Genomic DNA, 23,827 nt, shown 5'->3' on the forward strand with positions numbered 1-23,827 from the left:
GGGAATCTTTCTCTTATAGGCTTAGTAATGAGACAACAATGTGTACAAATTCTTGAACAAAATATCAATAATATCCAGCAAGTCTTAAGAATGAGAGGACTTCAAAAGCATGCTTGGAAGTTGGCCAATCCTTTATTGCTTTCATCTTATCTTGCTCCATGAGTACACCTTTAGAGGACATCACATACCCAAAAAAGATGACCTCCGACTTTCTAAATTCATACTTTAATTGCTTGCAATAGAAGCAATTATCACATAGCCAATGCAACACTTTTCATAGATATTTTTCATGCTTCTCAAGGATTTTACTATAGACCAAGATATCATCAATAGACATAACTACATATTTATTCAAAAGGCCTCAAAATAATCTATTCATAAGACCTATAAAAGAAGTTGGAGCATTGGTAATGTCAAAAGGTAATACAAGTCATTCAAAATGTCTATAGCTTGTACAAAATGCCATCTTTCCTATATCCTCCTTGACAATAGGAGTCTGCCAATAACTACTCCAAAGGTCCAATTTGCTAAAGATGGTTGTATCTCGAAGTTGATGTAAAAGATCATTTATATATAAAAGTATGTATGTATTCTTGATAGTTTATTTATTGAGGCCTTAATAATTAATGCAAAGTCAAAGTCCACCATCTTTTTTGAGTGCATAGAGTATAGATGCTCTATATAGTGACATACTTCCTCAAATGAGGCTTTTTTTTAATAGTTCATTTAATAACTTTTGTAATTCTTTAAATTTATTTGGTGCTAGTTGATAAATTATTCGAGTGGCCAATTTGGTCTCATGCAGTAGTTCTATTTGAAAAGATGTACCTCGATCACATGGGTACCATTGGATAAGTTAGTTGGAAAAACATTTCAATATCTATATATGAGTTGCTTTACCACTTTTACTCTTTTGGCTGTCTTTCCTACTACTAAGACAAGATTCAGAACCACCACATATATTGATTGCTTATATTATATTTGCTTCTTTACAAAGGTCATTCTTACAAGTAAGCTCTTAGTTATATACTGTTTTGCTATCCTATTTGACATAAGGGCACAAAAAGTCACCATACATCTTCTATCTTTGAAAGAGATTGTTCTTGTTAGCCAATCAACATGTTTATTTCCAACCTCTAGCTATAGCATATCAAATATAATATCATATCTAAGCTTTTTTAGTCTAAACTTCTCCTTGAAGGCATAAGTGTCACTTTGTCTTAGGATTTCTTCTTTACTTGTCTTGCTCAATACGTTCTCTTGATCATCTATTAGGTATATATTTTTTCCTTTAATCACCTTTATTTTAATCTCAAGTCAATTGGCAACTACTATAAAGATGCAATTTTTTATAGAACCATAATCTACGAGCACTCGACAAGGTTGTCTTCTTTATTGACCTGTTAGACACACAAATTGATCTTTTTGATAGTTATTGGAAGCCATGTCATTTGTCTTTGAGAAACAACAACTATTCCTAATACTTACTCTTGATATATTTATTAAAAAGCCATGTTTTCTTGCTCTATTTCTTTATCAACTTAATAGCCCTTGAGATTGTAAATTTGCCATTTGAGATTGATTTGCCATATCTCTTATGCTGCAATTTCTTTAGTAAACTTTGCTATTGTAATGCCTTCTCTTTTTCTAATTGACTTCTTAAAGTATATTATTGTAGCTCCAAAATAATATCCAATATGATTACAATAATTGACTTCCAACTAAATTGTGGCTATCAGTACACTATTAAAGAACAAACTAATACTCACTTTGATACCAATGAAACAAGACTAGATATTCTAAGGTCTAAAATCTTACCAAATCTATAATAATAAAGACTTCAACACAACATAAGACCAAATACACTAGAACAAAATTAAAAATAACTACACAAAATAGAATATGAAAGACAAGACTAACTAAAAGAGAATAGAACCAAATAGAACCAAATAGAATAGAACAAGAAAACCAAACTTTACTAAGAGAAAGAGTTTGAAGCCATACCTAACCAAATGTTCTAAATGGCCTCAATCAATCTTATTTATACTTTTTTCAACTATCCTTGAACTTTCTATAATGTTCCTAATAGTACATCCTATCAAAATAATTGCCTTTCTGGAAGATTCTAAAAGTAGGCCCTATCATGATAACTATCCTAAGTCTTTTCAAAAGTTTCTATAGTAGATCCGACATGAATCACCATCCTATCTATGCCTTGTTACACTGATAATTATAAACTAATTAGATAAGAAAGAGATTTGATTACATCAAATATTACTAGACTATTATGATCACTAATTGCTACTTTTACAGAAATATTTTCATGTGTAATATCTCCTAAAGAGAATGAATAAATATCTATTACTTCTACATACATAGATTTGATTTTTTTAATTAAAGATATATCTTATTTTTTACAAAATCTTCGTCTATAAAATAAGCTGAGGCTCTTAAATCCAACAAGGCTAAGATTTTTTGATTTTTTGGTCCTAAACAAACTTATCTTATAAAACAAGATGAGAAATTTGAAGAGAGAATATGACCTTTACTAGGAATTACATAAGATTCCAACTGCACGGTGTCGTATTACGTGTTGTCTTGTTTGGGAATACACTGGGTATTTGGCTGTGGAAGGTATAGTTGTTTTTGCAAATAACAAAGAAACCCTAATAGATTTTATCCATGTATGAAGAATATAATTGAAATATCAATTTCCAAGTATTTAAAAACACTCCTCATAGTCATTTTAACCATACAATATTCCAATTGCTTTATTTCTTTTATAATTAAGTTGTTTTTGTTTTTCTTAACAAGCCCTAATCCTAGCCAGTGAGCTTTGACAAGCTGTAACTTTTGATCCAACCGTCCACTTAGTGTGAAATTTTGCACCCAAATACCAGTATAAGCCTTCTATATGTTCAAAAAATTTCAGCCCAACCCAACTTACAGATTGCAAGAAAACGCCCAAAAACCGCATTGATGACACTCGGTCGCAACCTTGAAATTTGATGTAGAAACTCTAGAAGTGATTTCTCCTTTGTCAACCGTTAACTCTAGCTCAAAATTGAATAGCCGCTTGATCTCCAAATCTTCTATTACCAAGCCAAAAATTACATCGATCCAACTAGTAGATCTTCAGATATCACAGAAACCCTATCCAACCCTAGACTGCCAACTTCCGACAACCCTTTGTACTAAAACCCAGATATCTCTTGATTGCATCGTTAGATTAACACAAATTTTTGTATACACTTAGCACACCCAACTATCCAGACAATACCAAATTTTGATCTATAGATGCTACACGACTTGCACAAACCGATTGAGAATGCAAACCATCAATGTTTTATATAAAATCCGAAACACCAAAATAAACACTGACTTTGAGCAACGATTGCTCTCCCCTCACAAATCCTAATGAAACCAAACTAGTGACCTTGAAAAGAGCTTGAAGCTAGTTCTTTGATCCAAAAACCCTCTAATGAAACCAACCTAGTGACCTTGAAAAGAGCTTGAAGCTAGCTCTTCGATCCAAAAAACCCGATCTGAAAAAATCCCCTCATTTCTTAACCTTCCTCCCCTTTAACCCTAATTCTCTCCTCTTTCAAAGCCTAGCCTCTGAATTTCTTCAATCTTCCGTCTTGGATCCGAAATTGGCTCCTTCCATCTTGGATCCGAAATTGGCTCTCGCCGTCAGAGCTTTCTCCTTCGTTTTTACCTTTAAGAGATCCTTTTACCGAAAATAACGTTTCCTGAAATGGCACAGAGAACAGGGTAGCCTGAAACAGAATCGAAACCCCGTAATCGGGACCACATTGAGTCGCCCAACCAATTCAGGTCTCATATCGGCTAAGAGTCCAGTAGTAAGACCCGGATGTTCGCGTAATTGGATCAAATTGGTCCTTCGCGTCAGATTGGCTGAGGCCCGTAATAAGAGCTGGATTTTCTCGTAATAAGACTGCATTGGGTTGCCCGACCAATTCAGGTCTCATATTGGGTAAGAAGACCCGGATTGGATTCTTGAAATTGGATCCAATTGGCTCTTCGAACCAGGCTCACCCGTCCTGTAAATTGGTCCTTTTCCTTCCTGCTGACTCCCGTTATTGGAATCGAACAGAGCATTTAAGTATGCCCCGGGTGACTGTAACGGGGTGACTGAACCTAGCCTCTCAGTATTTGCACTGGAATTGGTCGTTGCTCCTAATATTTGAGGTAACTGAAGATTAATAAAAGTCCTCTTTCTTTATATTTTCACAGTATAATCGTGTTACAACACGACATCCACCCCCTCTGAACCTGCACATCCTCCGGTATGTGTCAAATTCAGTACACCATTATTCTTTATTCAATACCAAAAATCCATGTATCCATCTTGTACAAGTAAATTGGAAACATCCAACATTGTACATGACCAAACCATTGGCGAGGTACAAATTTTGAAATGGAAAGATTTAATTGAAACTTCTTCCATATGGCCACATACATCTTGCTTGCATCTTTTTTCTTGTTCCTTTGATTCCATGTTTGATTTAAGACGTCCATATAATCCTTAAATCCATTGCCCATGTCTTTATATTTGAAGATTTTTAGATTTTCAACCTTTGAATTCCACACTTCATGATGAATCTTTTTCTTATCAAAATCCAATTGTGCCCCCAATATATGTGCATTATCCATGTAACCTTGATCTTGGTCCAAAAGATTAGTACTCACAATTAACTTGATTAAAGCCATTGATTTAGTACCTTTACCTTTGATTCCATAATCTTCTTTCACCACATTATCTTGTGAAATATCTATCATTTCTTCTTGAATGTATCCTTGTAAAACATCCTTCATTTCTTCTTGAATGCATCCTTGTGAAACATCATAACCTTGTGTTATCTCAATATGTTGTATTACTTCATAATATTGAAAAATTTCATAGCCTTGTGAAACCTCATGTTCTTGAAAAATCTTGCAACTTTCACCATAATCTCTTTTACCACCATGAGATGTTCCATCCAAATTGCCATCATCCACTTGCATAAACATATTCAATGTAGAATAGCCATAATTTTCATCCTTATTGTCATTAATTTCTAAATCCTTGAGTTCCATATTGCCTTCAATTTTTTTGATATTTTGACCTTCTATAGTAATAATTTGATCAAAGTCTTTGTTCTTTCCTTCACCATCCTTGATAAAAGATCCACTTTCTTTCATTTGCAAAAAATTGGCTCCTCCTTCGAAGTCCTCCAGTTGCTGTTCCATTTCTCTTTTTTCAAGATTAATCCCTTGTATTGATAAAGATGATATAGAAGCCAAAGTAGAAGATTTCTTAGACCATACTCCAGCTCTTTTAGCTTGTGCTCTTTGTTGCTTTGCTAAAAGAATTGTTGCTTCTTTCAACTCTTCCCAATTGTTAGTACAACCATTCTCCGTAGACTCATGTGCAAGAAGTATAAAAAGTTTGTCTCCCATGGCATCATCAAGACCATTTAAAAATAATTCTATTTTTATAGCATCCAATGACTGTCTCTCTGAGGATGACAATTGATAAAACCTCTTTTCAAATTCTTTCAGGAATTCATAAAGATCCATATGCGTGCCTGGTTGTAATTCTATCCAATCTAAAAACTGTCGCTTGGTAATCTTATACTCATTTGCATCAATAAATTCTTTCTTCAAAAGTTCCTGAAATTTTGACCATGTTTCCACACCCCTTTCAAGTAATCTCTTCACCTTTTTATGAATCCGAGGTTCAATAGCCAAATAAAAGCTTGAAATCATCTTTGCCTCAGGGATTTGGCATGTCTCCATCTCACATGTATAAACTTGTAAAAACTTAGTGATGTTGCATCTGTTAAACCTCCCAAATTTGTTAAAAATTCCTTGTAATGCCTTTGTGATATCCCTTCCAATTGCTTGTATCTTTTGTTGTTCTTCCATGAATATACAAAAAGCCTCAAAAAACTCTTTAACATTTGGTCCATCCAAAGTATTCAACCTATCTAAAGACTTCATTGAAATATCTTCCATTTTCTTCCACAATGTTAAAAAAAATATCCCTGGAAATGCTCCAATAAATAACTTATGATACCTCAAAATGCCCCAAGATGTTTATAAGCCATAATATACTCCATAATAATCCAAATATCACCATTGCTTTTCAAAATATCCTCCGAAGCTCCAAGTTTTCCAAAAACTCTAAAATCAACCTTGTCATCTTGCACCATCAATCCAAATAACCACATACAAAATCCAATACCTTCCACCCCAAACTTTCACGTCGGGTTCACCACTTATGTCGTATTACGTGTTGTCTTGTTTGGGAATACACTGGGTATTTGGCTGTGGAAGGTATAGTTGTTTTTGCAAATAACAAAGAAACCCTAATAGATTTTATCCATGTATGAAGAATATAATTGAAATATCAATTTCCAAGTATTTAAAAACACTCCTCATAGTCATTTTAACCATACAATATTCCAATTGCTTTATTTCTTTTATAATTAAGTTGTTTTTGTTTTTCTTAACAAGCCCTAATCCTAGCCAGTGAGCTTTGACAAGCTGTAACTTTTGATCCAACCGTCCACTTAGTGTGAAATTTTGCACCCAAATACCAGTATAAGCCTTCTATATGTTCAAAAAATTTCAGCCCAACCCAACTTACAGATTGCAAGAAAACGCCCAAAAACCGCATTGATGACACTCGGTCGCAACCTTGAAATTTGATGTAGAAACTCTAGAAGTGATTTCTCCTTTGTCAACCGTTAACTCTAGCTCAAAATTGAATAGCCGCTTGATCTCCAAATCTTCTATTACCAAGCCAAAAATTACATCGATCCAACTAGTAGATCTTCAGATATCACAGAAACCCTATCCAACCCTAGACTGCCAACTTCCGACAACCCTTTGTACTAAAACCCAGATATCTCTTGATTGCATCGTTAGATTAACACAAATTTTTGTATACACTTAGCACACCCAACTATCCAGACAATACCAAATTTTGATCTATAGATGCTACACGACTTGCACAAACCGATTGAGAATGCAAACCATCAATGTTTTATATAAAATCCGAAACACCAAAATAAACACTGACTTTGAGCAACGATTGCTCTCCCCTCACAAATCCTAATGAAACCAAACTAGTGACCTTGAAAAGAGCTTGAAGCTAGCTCTTCGATCCAAAAAACCCGATCTGAAAAAATCCCCTCATTTCTTAACCTTCCTCCCCTTTAACCCTAATTCTCTCCTCTTTCAAAGCCTAGCCTCTGAATTTCTTCAATCTTCCGTCTTGGATCCGAAATTGGCTCTCGCCGTCAGAGCTTTCTCCTTCATTTTTACCTTTAAGAGATCCTTTTACCAAAAATAACGTTTCCTGAAACGGCACAGAGAACATGACAGCCTGAAACAGAATCGAAACCCCGTAATCGGGACCACATTGAGTCGCCCAACCAATTCAGGTCTCATATCGGCTAAGAGTCCAGTAGTAAGACCCGGATGTTCGCGTAATTGGATCAAATTGGTCCTTCGCATCAGATTGGCTGAGGCTCGTAATAAGAGCTGGATTTTCTCGTAATAAGATTGCATTGGGTTGCCCGACCAATTCAGGTCTCATATTGGGTAAGAAGATCCGGATTGGATTCTTGAAATTGGATCCAATTGGCTCTTCGAACCAAGCTCACCCGTCGTATGAATTGGTCCTTTTCCTTCCTGCTGACTCCCGTTATTGGAATCGAACGGAGCATTTAAGTATGCCTTGGCTGACTGTAACGGGGTGACTGAACCTAGCCTCTCAGTATTTGCACTGGAATTGGTCATTGCTCCTAATATTCGAGGTAATTGAACATTAATAAAAGTCCTCTTTCTTTATATTTTTATAGTATAATCGTGTTACAACACGACAACGGTCTCTATTGTAGGTAAAGAGACTTGTTTTCTAACACATTGTCTTGTTTGACAACCATACTCTTCATTTTTTGATTGCATTGCTTCTTTGAATAATTTTGAGTAGTGTGTTTGGATTCTCCACAATATATGCACAAACCTTCTTGACAATGATGAGTCTTTTTTTGTTTAGTAAGAGGTGTAAAACATACCATATCAATTTGCATTACTTTCAATCTTGGTGAATAAGTTTTTGAAAATTTAGAAGCTATCATCATTACTTGACCTATTCTTCTCCAGCCAAATCTTTATTTTTTACGTTTTTCAAATAATCAATTATTGCATGCAATAGCTTGAGCAATAAATTATTCTAAAGATTTTGCTTTTGGCATTCTTAATAACAAATCTTTGATATTGTCCTTTAATTCATATCATAATTGATTGATAAGGACTTTGTCATTCCAATCCATATCACAAGTAAGATTTTGGAATTTAGTGACATATATAGTGGTTAATTATAATCTTTATTATAAAGATAAGAGCTTAGTCTTTGCTACTTTTTCTCAATCACTTTCTTCAAATGTGGCCGTAAATACTTCAAAGAATAAATTCAAATCATAAAAGAATTGTGAATCCTTTTCTATTAAAGATACAAACTAAAAAAGAGCACTTCTTGATAGAAATGTACCTATGAATCCAACTTGAGTAAATCCATCAAGATATTGGAAGAGACATAATCTTAGGTAGAGCTTGACTTGTTGCAAAAATCTTCAAAATTTTGATCTTATTCCATCAAACTTCTCAAGCATACTTATCTTTATTCCTATTGTACTAATAAAAACAAAACTTCTTAGATTTGATTATAAGGTCGATCTACTTGCTTCCTTCAAACACACAATTTCTTGACATAGATTTTAAACTTCTTCTATAAGCATAGGAATAATACTTCTATGATTCATATTGGAAATATGTGAGATTTATACTTTTAGAGTATTGACAAACTCATAAAGATTTACAATAGTTACAAATTTATTCTCACTTCTACTAAAAGTAGCATTCAAAATCTTTCTTTCAATTGAAAACTTTAAAAAAATCAAAAAAAATCAAAAAATTAAACTAAATGAGGATAATTTGCAACCTCTAATATCAAATAAAAATTTCTATAAAGAGGGATAATCCACTTTGTTTAAGAAAAAAATCGATGTTAAAAAATAGGATTGTTTGTTTAACGGTGGATAATCCATAACCTTCAAAACACAACAATAGAAGTGGCATAATTCACTTATTTCTAAAACAAGATAAAAACAATGATTTAGTACTCTTGTCAAACTTTCAAGGACATGAAGCACAAAGAAAGAAATCTTCAATATAATCTTGTGTCATTCAAAAGAACTAGAAAGTCACTCAAAGATAGTATAGTATTAAAGTAAAATTTCTATTGCCAAAGATAAGAAGATTAGAAAGACTTGAAACAAGATTAAGGATTAGAAAGGCATTGATAAGAGTGAAGAAGGCTTCACTCTTGCCTCCATATATATTCTTAATTAGGAAATAAGTTCTGGTGTCCTACAGGACCTCCAAAACATGTTGACTTTGCAAGACATGTATCTTAACTTGCAAGGTAAGTTTTTTATATGTATGCTACATTGTTAGCTTGTTCCGTAAGCTATCAACACGTGATTAATTTATTGATTAAGTTTCTAAGCTATCAATCAACAACAAACACATGTAAAGTCAAAATAGCATCTATGAAGCTTTTAGGAAGCTTCTCTAGAAAATATTATGAAATAAATCTACTTTTATTTACTCCAATTTAATCTTATAGATAAATATTAGAATAAATATCTATGTCTATGGTACCTTTCTATTACAATTTTTTTATTCTATTATATTTATATTTTTTAATTGATTATTACTAGCCATTGTTTAAATGTTTTCAGATAAGATTCTCTATTCAAAAAGCATGCAATAATTAACAAGAAGTTAATCTATAATTTAATAATATTTTTATCTATAGTAATATTTAACATCTTTAATTAAGAAAAAATTCTTATAGAGCTTTTTATTAAACTTTGGCACAAAGACTCTTTAATAATAATTAAATTGGCTTTTAATAATTAATATTGCCTTAAATGCTAAACATCCTTATGAAGACAAATACTATATGTAACATAGCATTATCACCAAAGAATTGAAGCACTTATAATACTATTATCAAAATAAAGTCTTTCAAATGTTTATGTAATAAGATTTTTATTTATCTAAATATAAAATTATTAGACCAAATTGTAATCATAAATATATCTTTAAATTACTTAATTTTTTGCCTTCTCTTCTTCATTCTAATTATGTTATATATTTATCTAATTAGATATAAGTGTCTATTTTTTAATTATAAGTATTAAAATTATTATTTATAATTATAATATATATATATTTATTTATTTATACTTATATTTATATATATTTAATCTTTATAAAGTTATTTATATATATATATATATAAATAAAAGCCAAGTAGACATCTCTCCTTTTTTTATTATATGGATAGTCTTTTATGCCATATCAACAATATACATTTCATTTTAATTTAAACATTGTTGGATTACTTGATTTTGTTCTATATACATGTGGAATCTAAAAAAAATTAGTTGAAATTTTAATTGTAAAAGTCTTAAAATAGATATCATGTATAAAATCTAATATTGAAAGATTTGGAATTTGACATCAATTTTTCAAGTAATAAATATAAATTGCTTTTAAAGTTGTATATCATTTTTTGTAATATGAAAATGGAGGATAGGTATTAGGAATATGGATGTGAGAGAAGGCAAGGGGGTCATGACAAAGGATGAGGGCTGAGAATAGAGACAATTGTTGGAGATGAGAGATGGAGAGATTGAGAATAGGAATGAGCATTAGAGATGAGAAACAAGGGATCTAATGATGATTTTGATAGGTGGGTTGATTTAATATTTTCAATTATATATAGATATAGATATATTAAATCAAAATTTATATTTAAAATATTTAAAATAAAAGTTTAAATAATAAAATGAACTTTAAAATATAAAACAATAATACAAACCATGATGGGATCAAAGCTACCTCAAAACAACTCAGAAAAGAATGTTGGTTACTATTTGGGATAAGACAATCTAGTGAGCTTTGTCTTACCATCCACAACAGTTGTCTTTGACAATCTCAACCGTTAAGAACAAAAACCTCCCATGCAAGATTTTCTTGCAATTGTCAAAATCCAAAGTTACATAATTGCCAACATTTCCTTAATATACTCAAATTCTGTACAAAATGTAAAATGGTTCAAAATCACACTTATAAGAAGAACCTCCTTCGAAGTAGAGCATCGTTTTCGTAATTGCATATTCCAAATTCCTTGGGATTCAGCATTCATGCCACCGACTCGGAGTTGACCGACCCAGCCTTTTAAAAGTCAAAGCGCCGCCGTGGGCGTCCTCACCGACACCCTCTTCGTCGCGAAGAGTTCCATCGCCACCTTGGGCGGCCTCGTTGCGGCCCAAATTTTGCGCGCCCGAGGGCTGGCGATTTTTGTGTTTCCTAACTGAGTTGTTGGCGATCTTTATCACCTTCCTTGACGAACTCGAGCGAAGACAACGCACATCTCATGGGTCCTTGTCTGTTCTGCGCATTTTTCACGCGGACTGGTCGCCCTTCGCCTTCGTACTGTAGGCATTGATTCGTTCGCATTGACAGATCCCGCAATTGGGTGACAAGCATTTTTCCATGTCGTGGCTGAAAGGTTGCATGAGGTGCCCGTTTGTGTAGGGTTCTTGTCAAAGGGGCGACTCACGAAACTTGCCTCTTCTTTCTGTGGCGACTCTTCGAGAGACCGTCGTCTTTTCGTCTTCTTTTCCATGCTCACCTTGCTCTCCACTAATCTTCAACATGCCTGCGTCGTAGTACTCCGCCTCGGTCCCTCGTCCAGCTTCAGCTTCTTCATTGCACCCTCTGTTTCTTCTCACAGTAGCGAGAGCTTCACCCCCACCTCGAAATTTAGTTGTACGCCTGGGTGCTGTGGAAGGTAGAGCACCAGTCAGGGAGAGGCGGTGTGCTTGCTCCCCCGTCATGGGCACATCCTTTTGATCTCTGTCAGTTTTTTAAGATTGGACTAATTTGATTTTGAAAGTATAAGTCCCGCTCTTGGCAATAGTGCAGACCTGTGGCTTTTATGACGTTGAGCCTCTATGAACTCTTTACAGCTTTTGATACTTGAGTTTTCGATTTTATCTCCTTGTCTATGGTGGATGGGTCGATCCATTTGTAGAAATCATGGAGTAGGGTGCTCGTTTGATAGTTTGTTTTTTTGGCATTTGGCGTTCTAAACTTGTTGAGCTTGTGCCGTTACGTTGGTATTTAGGATATATGCTTAGGGTTAGGATAATCATCAAACTTTGTGAGATTATATTGGATTTCTGTGGAAAGTCTTTCATGAGCATGGCGCACAAGATTGGAATACTTCGGTTTCATTCGAGTGCCGTATCTATGGTGTCTGTGCCTAATCTTTGGAACATTCATAGCGGGCAAGTCCAGAGATGTCCAAGGAAGGAAGTGGCGCTCGTAGTCAGCTCGATGACCTCAAAGCAAAACTTCTGGCGAAAGAGCTGGAAATTATTACACAGAAGGACCAGATGCTGCGTATTCAGGAGAGATCGCATCAGATTGAGCTTCACATTAGTAAACTTTCCGATAAATCGAGAGAAAAAATTGCGAGCTTAGAAGACATTATCAGCTTGATCAACGGGTAACCAGGATAGGCTCCCTTTTAGATGCAGTAACTCACTTAACTCTTACATTCTAAGCAAAAACTTCTCAATTCACTTCTAGTATGCCAAGATCTCGGGTGCACCCTTATAATTTTAATTGTACCATTTGAACGGCAGCTCTCGAACAGAGTGGTACAAAGATTAACTTAGAGAATTACGCATGTAGTTGCTGAGATATTTTTCTCTTGATGAGCAGTGAAGCTAAAGTTAAGGATAAGAAAACTTTAGATCTGGAGGCAGAAATGGTAAAACTGAAAGAAGATTCGGACACTACCATCAAGGAAATGGCGAAGCATTTGGAAGACACCACAACCGCTATGGAGTTCAAGTATGAAAGCACTAAGTTGGAGCTTGAAACAGCCCAAATTAGGTTGAGGGAGCTACACGAATTCAGCCAAAAGAAGGCAATTCTTGAAAAAGAACTCCAAGAGTAAGAACTGATTATCCTTCTCCATCTCGACTTGGTTTCTGTTCACATAGAGGTTAGTAATGCTTTCTTCCTCACCTTGGGATGCTAGAGACTTCAAAATCTTTCACTTCCATTTTCTTTTGAGTTGTGGTTCACATTTGGAGTGTGAATTAGCACGCGATATGCACTGTTAAAAGAGCGTGAGAAATGTATCGAGCAAGTGGGAGAGGCTGAGAGAGCTTCGTATGCAGCGCAAGAGAAGATGCGTAGGGCAATGGAAACCATAGTTGCAGAAACTGAAGCGAGGATGACCGCAAACATGGAAATGCGGCTTAACTTTGTAATTTACAGTCTTAATCCCTAGAGTCGTTCTTGCACTTGAGGGGTGCCGACGTGTGTTTCTCCTTGTAGATTAGGTGCACAATTTTATGTTCGCTGTATCTCTTATCATCAGGCATGTTCTCTTCAAAATGAGGATATTGCTTAATAACTTCGGACGCTGGACAATGACTATGCTTCGTCTGATTGCCATTATGGTGGACAAAGTGGAGGCTTATCAGTTTATCTGTATGAAGTCAAGATTTAGACTTGCAATTCGAGTTCAGTTTAAATGACTAGGATATGATTGTGGCCATCTTTGCCGTGTTTATTTATCCACATGACAGAAAACCAAGAAGATTATCATTGAAAATGAAGGATTGAAGGCCGAGGTACAATACCACACTCGAGCAACAATGAAACTTTACAAGGAGAACCAGCGGCTGATTGAGGAAAACCATGAACGAACCCGCGATATCGATCTCTTACAAGAGGTATCAATCTAAGCTAGTTATGCTCTGACTATCGAGAGTCACAGTTCCACTGCAGGGCAGGGTTTGTATCGGATTGATTGTGTACTTACTTTTGTAGTTCTGTGAATATGATATTCCTCTTGAGCCCACTTATCCCTGTGTCTCTTTGCTTTCACTCTGAAACAGAAATTTGAAGAGCTGAAGCTCATATTCTTATCTTTTTCCACCACAGATCCAGGCGGAATTGGAACTTAAGATCCATGCGTACCAGAAAACATTACGGATCCTTTTGCACAAGCTTCGAGGTGTGTATTCCTCCTGTGCTGATGTTTGTCAACGTTGCAGCTTAGATTATGTCTACATGCTTATTACTCAAAAAGCCTTTTCTAATTGTCATCGAGAACAGAAAACGAGAAGCAGATGACGAGTACACAGGCAAAGGTGTTGCCAAATATGACCAAGGAGCAACGAGGGTACGAGGAGGACTTTCAAGAGCTGCTCCTACGCGCTGAACGTCTCAAAGATGTGAAGATCAGTAACGTTGGTTCAAAACTTGTCCATTCTCGAAAGGTATCTTCGATGTCAACTTCAATTTCAACCTTTAGGATGAAAATTTCGTCGGACTTCCTCGTTATATGATCCCAAGGTTCCTAGAACTGACAAAACTTTGGAATTGGTTTCTGTCTAAAGGCAGTTCGTCCACACAGTACAAAATCCCAGGAACTTACCCAAGATAGTGCAATCGAGTTTCTGTATGCTTGTCTGGAAGATATGGAGTTGGAGACATTCACAAAACTGGCAACAGAAAGGTAAGCTCGCTCTCTGTTTCTTAGGGGCACGCAGTGATTCATAATGTACATACTCTTTACATGTGCAGAAAACGCCACGCAGTTGGCAAACAGTTCGTCTAAATTGCTGCAACATGCACAAACAAAAACATTGATTAGCATTTGTCTCACATCAAACCTGTGTTGTTTGTATCATGTTTTATCTCGTGCAGTGCCTCGTCAAGTGAAGCTGTTCCATCTACACTGCCGCTTGATCAACTCAACATGAAACAACGCCTTAAACTTCTCCAGTGTGTTTTTCAACTCTGAATTTCTTGCTTCATGGGAAATTTTTCGTTGGGCAGTTTATATGAATAGATTTATCTGATCCCCAGTGATTATTGACAACCTCAACTACAGTTGAAAGGAATCATATTGTATAACTCTTCTCAACAATCTGGTGCAACAGGAGTTTGTTAAAGAAGGCCAGCACAGTCCGGCTGATGACGCAGAGCCTTGCAAATGCAGCATCCGACAAGGGTTCAACACAGCGTCTACCATATTCGCCAGCCATCAATAATTCCGGTTTAGATACCTGAGTCTATTTTTCTTCACAAGTTTCATGATTTTTCAATTTGTAATTAACAGGTCTCTATGTATGTGCGTAAAAATCCTTATATCACTGCCTTGATCTCATGCATTGTCGTTGTGTTCACTGTAGCACGTTTTGTGCAAATATTGATGTGTTTTCTTATCAGGTGAAAACATAGTGTTTGACGTGCAAGATCTATTAGAGATGCCTGTTCAACAGATCATATTGGGCGATAGAGGGAAGTGATCTTTTGTAAAGGGAAAGAATCAACATCTTGAAGTAATTTGTGCAAAGGTTTGAAAGGCGCTGCTTTCACTTGTCTATCTAAAGCTTTTTTTAGGCTTGAGGCATTGTGCGATGACTTACATCAGTTCTTAACTTATAACTTCTGCTAATTCAAATTAACCCCTCCCCCACTCTGTCAGCGATTAACGTGAAAAGAATTCGGCCTTTCACCGTTATAGAGATCACCCTCACGTGTACTTACTTCCCTATGACAGGCCCACCGTGGCCATCATCTCTTCTTTACCCTTTTTTCATTTCAGAACTATTTCTTGCGCGAAGTAGAAAATATGTTTAAGTTTTTGAAACATTCAGTAAGTGTTCATAAGTTCAGAGCTGCTTTTAGTCGTAAAAACTTTTCAGCACACTGCAGTTTCTTCAACCTCTCAAATGTGCTTTGCACTAGTTGTTGACTGATCTAAGTAGGAAAAGGGGGAGTTTGCCCCGTGTGAGTTAAAAAAGTGGCTGCTGTGACTGTCAAAATATGCAACCTGTTCGTTCCATCTGCTGCGTCACGCGTTGGTTGTGGGGGAGAAGGGATGCAGAAGTCTCATTCAACCCATCGACAGTGGTGAATTTGTTGCCGAGATTTGACCTGGTTTATGGTGATGCAGTGCTAGTGTTGACCCAAAAAAATATAAAATAAAATAAAGAATGATGAGGAATACTTCAATGTTGGGTACAGGAAAAGGACGATTCTTCTCGTATGTTTTCATGTGGGTCTGATTAGGTTATAAGACTGGGTTCCGCTATTTCTGCTTGCTCTTCCATTTACGTCAATATATGCATCATTTGACAAGGATGACCATTTGCCAACCCTAAATTTCCATTGAAGAAATGAAGCTTTAATAATACTAGCCAGCTGATAGCTTGACTGTTGGCTAGGTACAAGGCGACAATGTAAAAATAATATAGTATAATATATAGGTGTAATATTTTGACCAATAAAACATTATACAATTAGTCTTAATAAAATGATACCTTCTTTCTCTTAATTGTTCTTATCTGCATGACTATCTGTTGTTTGTGTATCAAGAAGATTTATCGTATTTTTACAAGTTTATTACGCATACATGTAACTTTTTAAGTTGAATAGCTCTTATTCAAAAGTTTATTGCCATAATCACATGACACAACTGATGTTGATGAGAATTTTTTTGACAAACAATTGCCAATTTATTTTTATTTTATTCAGCTGTTTTTAAATTTGTTAAAAACTTTGTGGTTAAGACTCATTTTAATAAATTGGCCTGCAATAGTTTTTCTGAATGATAAAAGCATATTGAACGGCATTGATTAATTTTGCAAATATGTTGGTAATCAACATCAAATCACCAATCAATATATATTGTATCAACTTTGAAAATCATACTGCGGTTTATAAAATATCCATCAAAAACATACGTATTATTAAATCATAGTGTTCCTTAACAGGAATTTAAAATGTAGGTACAGTATTTATTTTAAGTTTTTGATGATTGAACTCACAGCAAACAAATAGTATTACTTCATTATAAAATAAGAAATCCGATCATTTTTATTTTCAAGTATTGAAACAATCATTTTTTTACAAGATCTAATCATATTATGTGAGAGTAATCTTTTCAAATAAAATTAGCTTTCAAATAATAAATCTTCATTTCACTCAAAACTGCTACATTTCAGGAAACCGCAAACTTTCAATTGAGAAAGAAAAATCCAAAGATCCAATGCCTATTACACAACATCGAATATTCACCAAAATTGAGTACACAGCAAAAATGTCGGCCACACACAAAGCTTCCAAACCTTCGATAAGAACATGAGAAGTTTGGCAGACTTAACCAACAAAATGAAATAAAATAAAAATAAAAAAAAGGTCTGTACTCTCAACAAAATCTAGCAACAGTCCCCGAATAAAATGGGCTCGTAATTGTCAGCTTCTTCAGGAAGAAAAAGCACCCACAAACCGAACAAAGGGTGCGAAAAAGGAGACCCACATGGAAAAATGTGATGCTGATTCGCATTCCCTTTCCACGGCTTGACCTTGCTTTTTCAACCTTCTGGTCCAACTTCCGCAACTTTTTGGTTGTGTTACTCCTGCCCACCACTCTGCTGTCGTGTATTATTTGATCACTGTCACGCCTCACAACTTCACCGTGCTTCAATGATCACTTAAAACCACCATTTCGGACCACGGCACGCTTGCATTCAAAGCTTGTACACACTACAGCTGCTGCTGGATCAGTATGCTGGACCTGGGTTTTTGTGAGTACCATTTTCCCCTTAGACTGCAGGTCAGAGCACCAACAAGTTTGTGTGCCCAATTATAGCGTCATTGCAGTGGGTTCGGCTCACGGACGTTACTTGGTGGTATTTAGCGGTTTTTTCTGGGCGTTAATGTTCAGTGGAGCATTTACTTCGGACTTGGTGTTGATTAGTTTAGCGACTGGGTGCAAAAGTTTGGGTAGTTTGCAATTGGGTGTTGAGTTTTTGTGCTGGAACGCAGGAAAGGAGTTTTGAGTGGGAAAAGAGTGGAGCGAGAGCTGTAGCTACTAACGTGGGTCGGTGATCAGAGAGCGTAATTCAGGTATCACCCGTAATGTACCTGATGGAGGGTTGTAGCGGTGATCTTTCCGACTGTGATTGTTGGTTACTGCTTGTCAGTTTGTTGGTAGTCCTCTGCATGGGTATCGTTGTCATTCCCTTCGTATGAGTCTGACCTGTCTCTAAATGCATTTCAATGAACCTGTGATGTGGGTGGTGAAATGGGTCTGGTGTCCAAGTTCAAATGAGTTCAGGTTGTCGTAGACTGTGTGCTTGTAGGGGGGAGAGCACAGCAAGTTGGTCTCATTAGGGTTCCTCTTCCCAAACAGTGAGGAATAATGAGCTTTGATTGAGTGAATCAGTCCAAATTGTGCGCCTACTTCATTCATTCCAACGCACCAGTCCTTCCCATGAGTCTTTCACCATAATTCCACCATTTTGACGTTCGACTCAGCCATTATGGTCATCAACCCTGGCACTATCTGTGTTCTGATTTGCTTTATTGACTTCAACCACTGAGGTTTTCTGGACCCGGTGGCTTGAATCCTCTTCATAGACGTCCCCTGCATTTCTTTTCAGCATATCCTGCATCTCGCGCAACAATTTTGTTCCCCTTCTGCCGTCCAGCTTCAAGCCTTTGCTTAAATCACTTTGATTGGCAGTGAGAAAGAGGCTGAGAAAGGGGAGCCTCCAGAGTTTAGGTGGAACACAACCATGGTGGTTGCGAATTTGGACCAGGCTGTAACCCAGCCCCAACTTCCTGCGGAGACTGAGGTGCTTCAATTTCTTATCTCTTCCTTTGGACTGAAGTATGTTTCTCCAAAACTCAATCTGGATACAAAATCATCACTGACGAACCTTTGAGTCTTCTTCTTGATAATGCACAAACAACGAGCTAAAATTGCCCCATTTATTACATTTTGCGTCGCAGTTCTTAGTCCTGAATGTTCAGTTGTTGAGGAGGGAACTTCCACTATTAGAGACTGTTTTCAACCCCTGTAGTAATTGAACAATTCACTAGAAAGGTATTGAAATGAAGTTGTGTTGAGGCAATGTGTCTCTTGAATCATTTCGCTCAGCACGCACCGTGGTTGTTCGATTTGCAGCTCATCATCGAAAAAAAGGGAGTTGGGAGGTTTGCAACAATGAACCGCCCACGAGTTCTGAACTGTATCAACCTGCCCATGGTACTTATGCTCCTCTGTTCAATTCAATGTTATCAACATCAATTTTTCTTTGGTTAGCGGCAGAATGTGATCGCAGAAGTTGGAATGCAAATTCTCCTGATCACTTCGTGTTCCTTACGACTTTTGGGACAGTTGGAAGAAATTGCAGAAGCATACGAGCAGTGGGAAGAAGATGACAGCGTAGGATTTATTGTGCTGAAGGTATGTTATTTACAGACTGAGATTAAGACACCGTTTAGATCACTTCAAGTATTTGAACCTAGGATGGTCTAAAGGTATATATGCAGTTTGCTTGCAGGTCGGTTCTGTTTTGATTTGAGTCTGAGTGATCCTTTCCTTTGTTGTACGATTTTAAAAACAATTAATATAAAACCTACAAAATAAAACTGAGCCAGAAAGGTGGCTTCATTTGATTTCAGGGGGCAGGCCGAGTATTCTGCGCAGGCGGTGACCTCAAAACATTCTATGGGCTGGGAAAGTCAGGTGAGCACGCTCCATCTTCACATTCTGGATCCAACTTGTCACCAGTAGAGCCAATTGTTTTAGCTACTCCAAGAATTCATAAAAGCATGCAAAATTGAAACCTGACTTTCTTGGATGGATCCGGGATTGCATTGCTGCAGATGAATCTTGGACAGCGATGGTATATATCAAGTATTGGCTAGACTATCACATCGCTACATTCAAGAAGCCCCTTGTGAGGCCACTTAACTTTATGAACCGTAGATCTCTTGGAAGAGTTGCACAGGGAGTGTCCACTGAAGTTGACTATTTATCTGATTTTGAGCAGTGACATCCTATTCTTAAAATCTTCCTGCGTCTCGGTGATGATGCCTACAATTGGAAATGCTCAAACCCACTTTAAACCAGATGGCTTCTGTCAAAACAGGTGGCTATCTGGCACGGCCTCGTAATGGGAGGAGGAGCAGGGCTGTCCGTCACAGGAACCTTCAGAGTTGCCACCGAGAAAACTGTGAGTACTCAACAATATGCTAAAACTATCTTGCGAACAGAAAAGTAGACATAAATGTATAATTTAACTCTGAAAAAGTATCGTCTATTCTATCTATTATAAGTTCTCAGCCTTGACCGAAGCGACGGAATGAGTGCAGATCTTTGCAATGCCGGAAGCAGGAATAGGACTTCACACAGATTGTGGCGCTTCGTACTGGCTTTCACGTCTGAGCGGCTTCCTTGGTACAAATCTCTCCACTATGTATCTTTGATCTCTAATGAAAACGCTATAGCGGTGAAAACGCAATTATTGTCTGTTCTAGGATTTCTTGCCTTAAAAACTACTCTGGTGTTGGCGAACAGGAGATTACTTGGGGTTGACAGGACACAGACTGGATGGAGCGGAAATGTATGCTTGCGGCCTTGCAACCCACTTTGTTCCTCTCCAGGTATTGAATACAAGCATACATTGTCTGAATATTTACCGTTCAACGTCACAACCTTGGGGCCTAAGTTTGTTCGTTCTAGTTTTGCTGTCGATTGTTCTTCTTTTCCAAAACATGATTAGAGTAACAAAAGAGAAACTCGACACAAGCAAAGAAAACCCACGTTTCTAATTGTTTGTCCGCTAAAATCGGAGCCTGGTCAGTATCATGAGAAGGTCCAATGACATCGATACATCCGTTGACGAATAAGTGCGAGATTCGCTGCAATTGCTGTATTTCCATGGCTAGTTTTAAAAAATAAAAAAATAAAAAAATAGTAATAGAAAAAGACGGCTGACTGAGTCGGTAACGTTTTTATGAGTTGGTGTATTGCAGAGTCTTTCAGAGCTTGAAAAGCGTCTGTCGGAGTTGTCGATTGGTGATGATGCTTCCGTCGGAGAAGTCATCGAGTCCTTCCACAATCCAGCCCCCATTTCACCAACAAGTATTCTGCACAAGTAAGCATATTCACAAATTTCATGCTAGTAAATGTGGTATCACTTCCCACAGAATCTGGGTTTGATTTGTGGCCACTTTATGTTGAAACTAAAGATCATGTCCAATACTGAACGAAGTTATGTTAGGTGTTTCATGTTATATTCCAATAAGCTGCTTTCTCATGTGCAGGCAAGCAGCGATAAACCGACTATTTTCAAAGGGCACTGTTGAGGAGATAGTTGAAGCTCTGGTACTTTTCAGACACTACTTCCGTCATACTAATGTTTGTGCCTGTTGGTTATGATGAGATACACAGCTTGTGACCAGATTTTCATTACTTGAACTGAAAATGTGTTGCAGGAGGCCGAGCTTGAAGAGACGCAAGAGACTTGGGTCAAGGAAACCCTCAAGACCTTGCGGAGGTCATCTCCGATGGGCTTAGCAGTAACATTCAAATCGGTGTGTAATCCAATATTCCATTAGAAAGTCGAACAAAATTGATCCGCTGCTGCACGCTAACTCGTCGATGTTTTTCTCTAACATAGGAAGTAGTGATGCATTCGTAGTCAAAATCATTGCCTAAATTTCGATCAATCGTTAACTCAAGTAAGAGCATAGAAGCCCTGCACACGACATTTCACATTTTGTTTTAAATTCGATGCTATCTGTTGGGTACCTGATGCAGATCCGGACCGGTAGAAACGAGTCTCAGGCGGACACTCTAAAGCGGGAGTACCGGCTAACAATAAATGCCTTGAAAGGCACCGCGACGGACGATTTCTACGAGGTGAGCAACTTCATGGAGTCTACTTAAACAAGCAAAGTGATCTTAGATTCTCGTGCCTTGCTGCCGGCTCTCTAACGCCTGGATCGATGCTAATTGCTCAAACCCTGATCTTGCATTCAATTTTTATGCAAATTCTCAAGTTCATCGTTGGTGGATATGGACATGCAGGGTATAAGATCTATCGTGGTGGACAAGGACAATGCTCCGAAGGTCAGTGTAATTTCCTCGCTCACATTTTCCTGCTTAGTGCTTTGGTTTGAGTTCTCCTTCCCGTCTCCAGCATTATGATTGAAATTGGCCGTGTGAGTACTTTCGGTGAGCACATCCTTTCACCTGATGAGCCTGATCAACTTCCTGTTGTAACCACAGTGGAATCCAAAAAGTATTCAAGAAGTGACACAAGAACAACTCGAATCAGTTTTCATGCCATTCAAAGATGCATCGAAAGAATTACAACTCCCATCTGAGCATGAGCCCAGGTTTGAAACTGGATTCACTCGTGACTTAAAACTTTACCCGTACGAAATATTCATAGTAGGCATGCACGCATAGTACGTTATCGGACATCCGTATGTTCGAACCAGCTGCTTTCACATGCTTCTCATCGTTAGTCAAAGATTGAGCAAACTTTGCACTCACATCAACGCTCTGCACAACTCTGCAGATGGAGTAAAAAATTTGTGAAGGTCTGACTGCATTCGCCTCAACAGCGAACATATTAATTGGCTTGAGTCCACACCAAGTCCCAAATCATCAACTGGGTGAACCTACTCGAATTTATACTTGCTCATAGTCCAGCCTCATTCATACATTATGAGCGGAATACAGCTAGAGTTAAATGACTCGGTGAGTAACAAACACGAGCTCTCAGAATGTCCGTGCCTGGCGAGCTTCCTTGCATGTCCTTCTAGGTGAGTGGCCTTCGGATCACAGAAGAGACAAGCCCTTGAATCCCCTTTTGTATATACTGCAACCAGGAGATACACATTGCAGACTGATGTCATGAGACCATCAGTTTTTTTTAAGAAAAAAAAAAAAAAAAAAAAAAAGTTCTTTCGCTCCATCTATCCAGTTTCCAATTTCTCAAAGTGTGGCGGCTTACGAAGCACGTCACCATGACCGAGAGGCAAGGCGAGATGAGACTGGGCGTAGGTGACCTAAATGGATCAGTTTTAGGGCATGGAACCCACGCTTTGTGGAAGGGGGACCAACGAATGACCGTAATTTGATGAACGTCGTCCGTGTATTTCATTCAGTGGAATCTGCATTCAAAAACTCTCTTCCGCCCCTCCCTCCCCCAGCAAAAACTGAAAAACTTGCATTCATTCTTCTGTATCAAATAAATATCAAATAAATAAAAATAACCCATTTTCACGGATCAGTTTTATTCTTTGATTACCATTCTGGGTTGAGTTATATCCCTAGAATTATAATATCTGAAGAGACGAAAAAATTGCATGTCCACAAATAAACTAATTGAAAATCTAGTAGCAAGTTAACGGTCATGGACAATTATATTGATTCACAAATATTTTAATGTTTACATCTTGAATGAGTGGCAATACCAAATACCACAAAAAAATCATAAAATTGGTGCACTTAAACCTTGCACAGTTTATGTCTTTGCTTTTGTAAAAAAATATGTTTTAATAAAAATAAGAATAAAAATAGTTCTTGAACCTGTACTAAATGATGGGTGATAAAATAATAAATTTTAAGAGCTTTCACCTTTCTTGATTTAATCATTAATTTTTTTACTATAGAAAATACTGTAATTTTATCATACACTACTTGTTTGCAACCATTTATAAATTTCTCCTAATTTCTGTTTGAAGTTGAATATTGAGACTCTTTCAAATTACTTACAAAACTCATATGTTGTAAAAGTTTATTTTTACCCAACGTGCTATTAAAATTTAATTTCGT

General features: G+C 36.9%; 2 protein-coding genes across 8 annotated transcripts; both read left to right on the plus strand.

The window, feature by feature from the left end:
* The first annotated feature begins 11,253 nt into the window (after positions 1–11,253).
* On the plus strand, positions 11,254–16,519 carry LOC112274853 (uncharacterized). 7 transcript variants are annotated; one of them, XM_073530051.1, is made up of 11 exons: positions 11,254–12,661; positions 12,880–13,113; positions 13,267–13,432; positions 13,758–13,904; positions 14,116–14,188; positions 14,290–14,453; positions 14,574–14,692; positions 14,884–14,961; positions 15,120–15,235; positions 15,409–15,536; positions 16,139–16,519. In XM_073530051.1, the coding sequence occupies exons 1-10, from the start codon at positions 12,453–12,455 to the stop codon at positions 15,486–15,488; spliced, it is 1,386 nt and encodes a 461-aa protein (XP_073386152.1). In that variant the 5' UTR covers positions 11,254–12,452; the 3' UTR covers positions 15,489–15,536; positions 16,139–16,519. The 7 variants fall into 7 exon arrangements, with proteins under 7 accessions (XP_073386152.1, XP_073386153.1, XP_024360433.1 ...); XM_073530052.1 differs by having other exon boundaries at positions 16,210–16,519; XM_024504665.2 differs by having other exon boundaries at positions 11,254–12,008; positions 12,438–12,661; positions 15,409–16,519.
* A 1,117-nt stretch (positions 16,520–17,636) lies between these two features.
* Positions 17,637–23,282, plus strand: LOC112274715 (3-hydroxyisobutyryl-CoA hydrolase-like protein 5). Its single transcript, XM_024504417.3, has 16 exons — positions 17,637–17,800; positions 18,713–18,824; positions 19,157–19,237; positions 19,370–19,438; positions 19,657–19,720; positions 19,861–19,934; positions 20,127–20,210; positions 20,350–20,434; positions 20,555–20,640; positions 21,013–21,134; positions 21,304–21,364; positions 21,475–21,573; positions 21,800–21,901; positions 22,070–22,111; positions 22,271–22,380; positions 22,566–23,282. The coding sequence occupies exons 2-16, from the start codon at positions 18,765–18,767 to the stop codon at positions 22,591–22,593; spliced, it is 1,167 nt and encodes a 388-aa protein (XP_024360185.1). The 5' UTR covers positions 17,637–17,800; positions 18,713–18,764; the 3' UTR covers positions 22,594–23,282.
* Positions 23,283–23,827: the final 545 nt, after the last annotated feature.

This window comes from Physcomitrium patens, chromosome 22 (genome assembly GCF_059467195.1).
Source record: "Physcomitrium patens ecotype Gransden chromosome 22, ASM5946719v1, whole genome shotgun sequence".
Lineage (NCBI taxonomy): Eukaryota > Viridiplantae > Streptophyta > Bryopsida > Funariales > Funariaceae > Physcomitrium > Physcomitrium patens.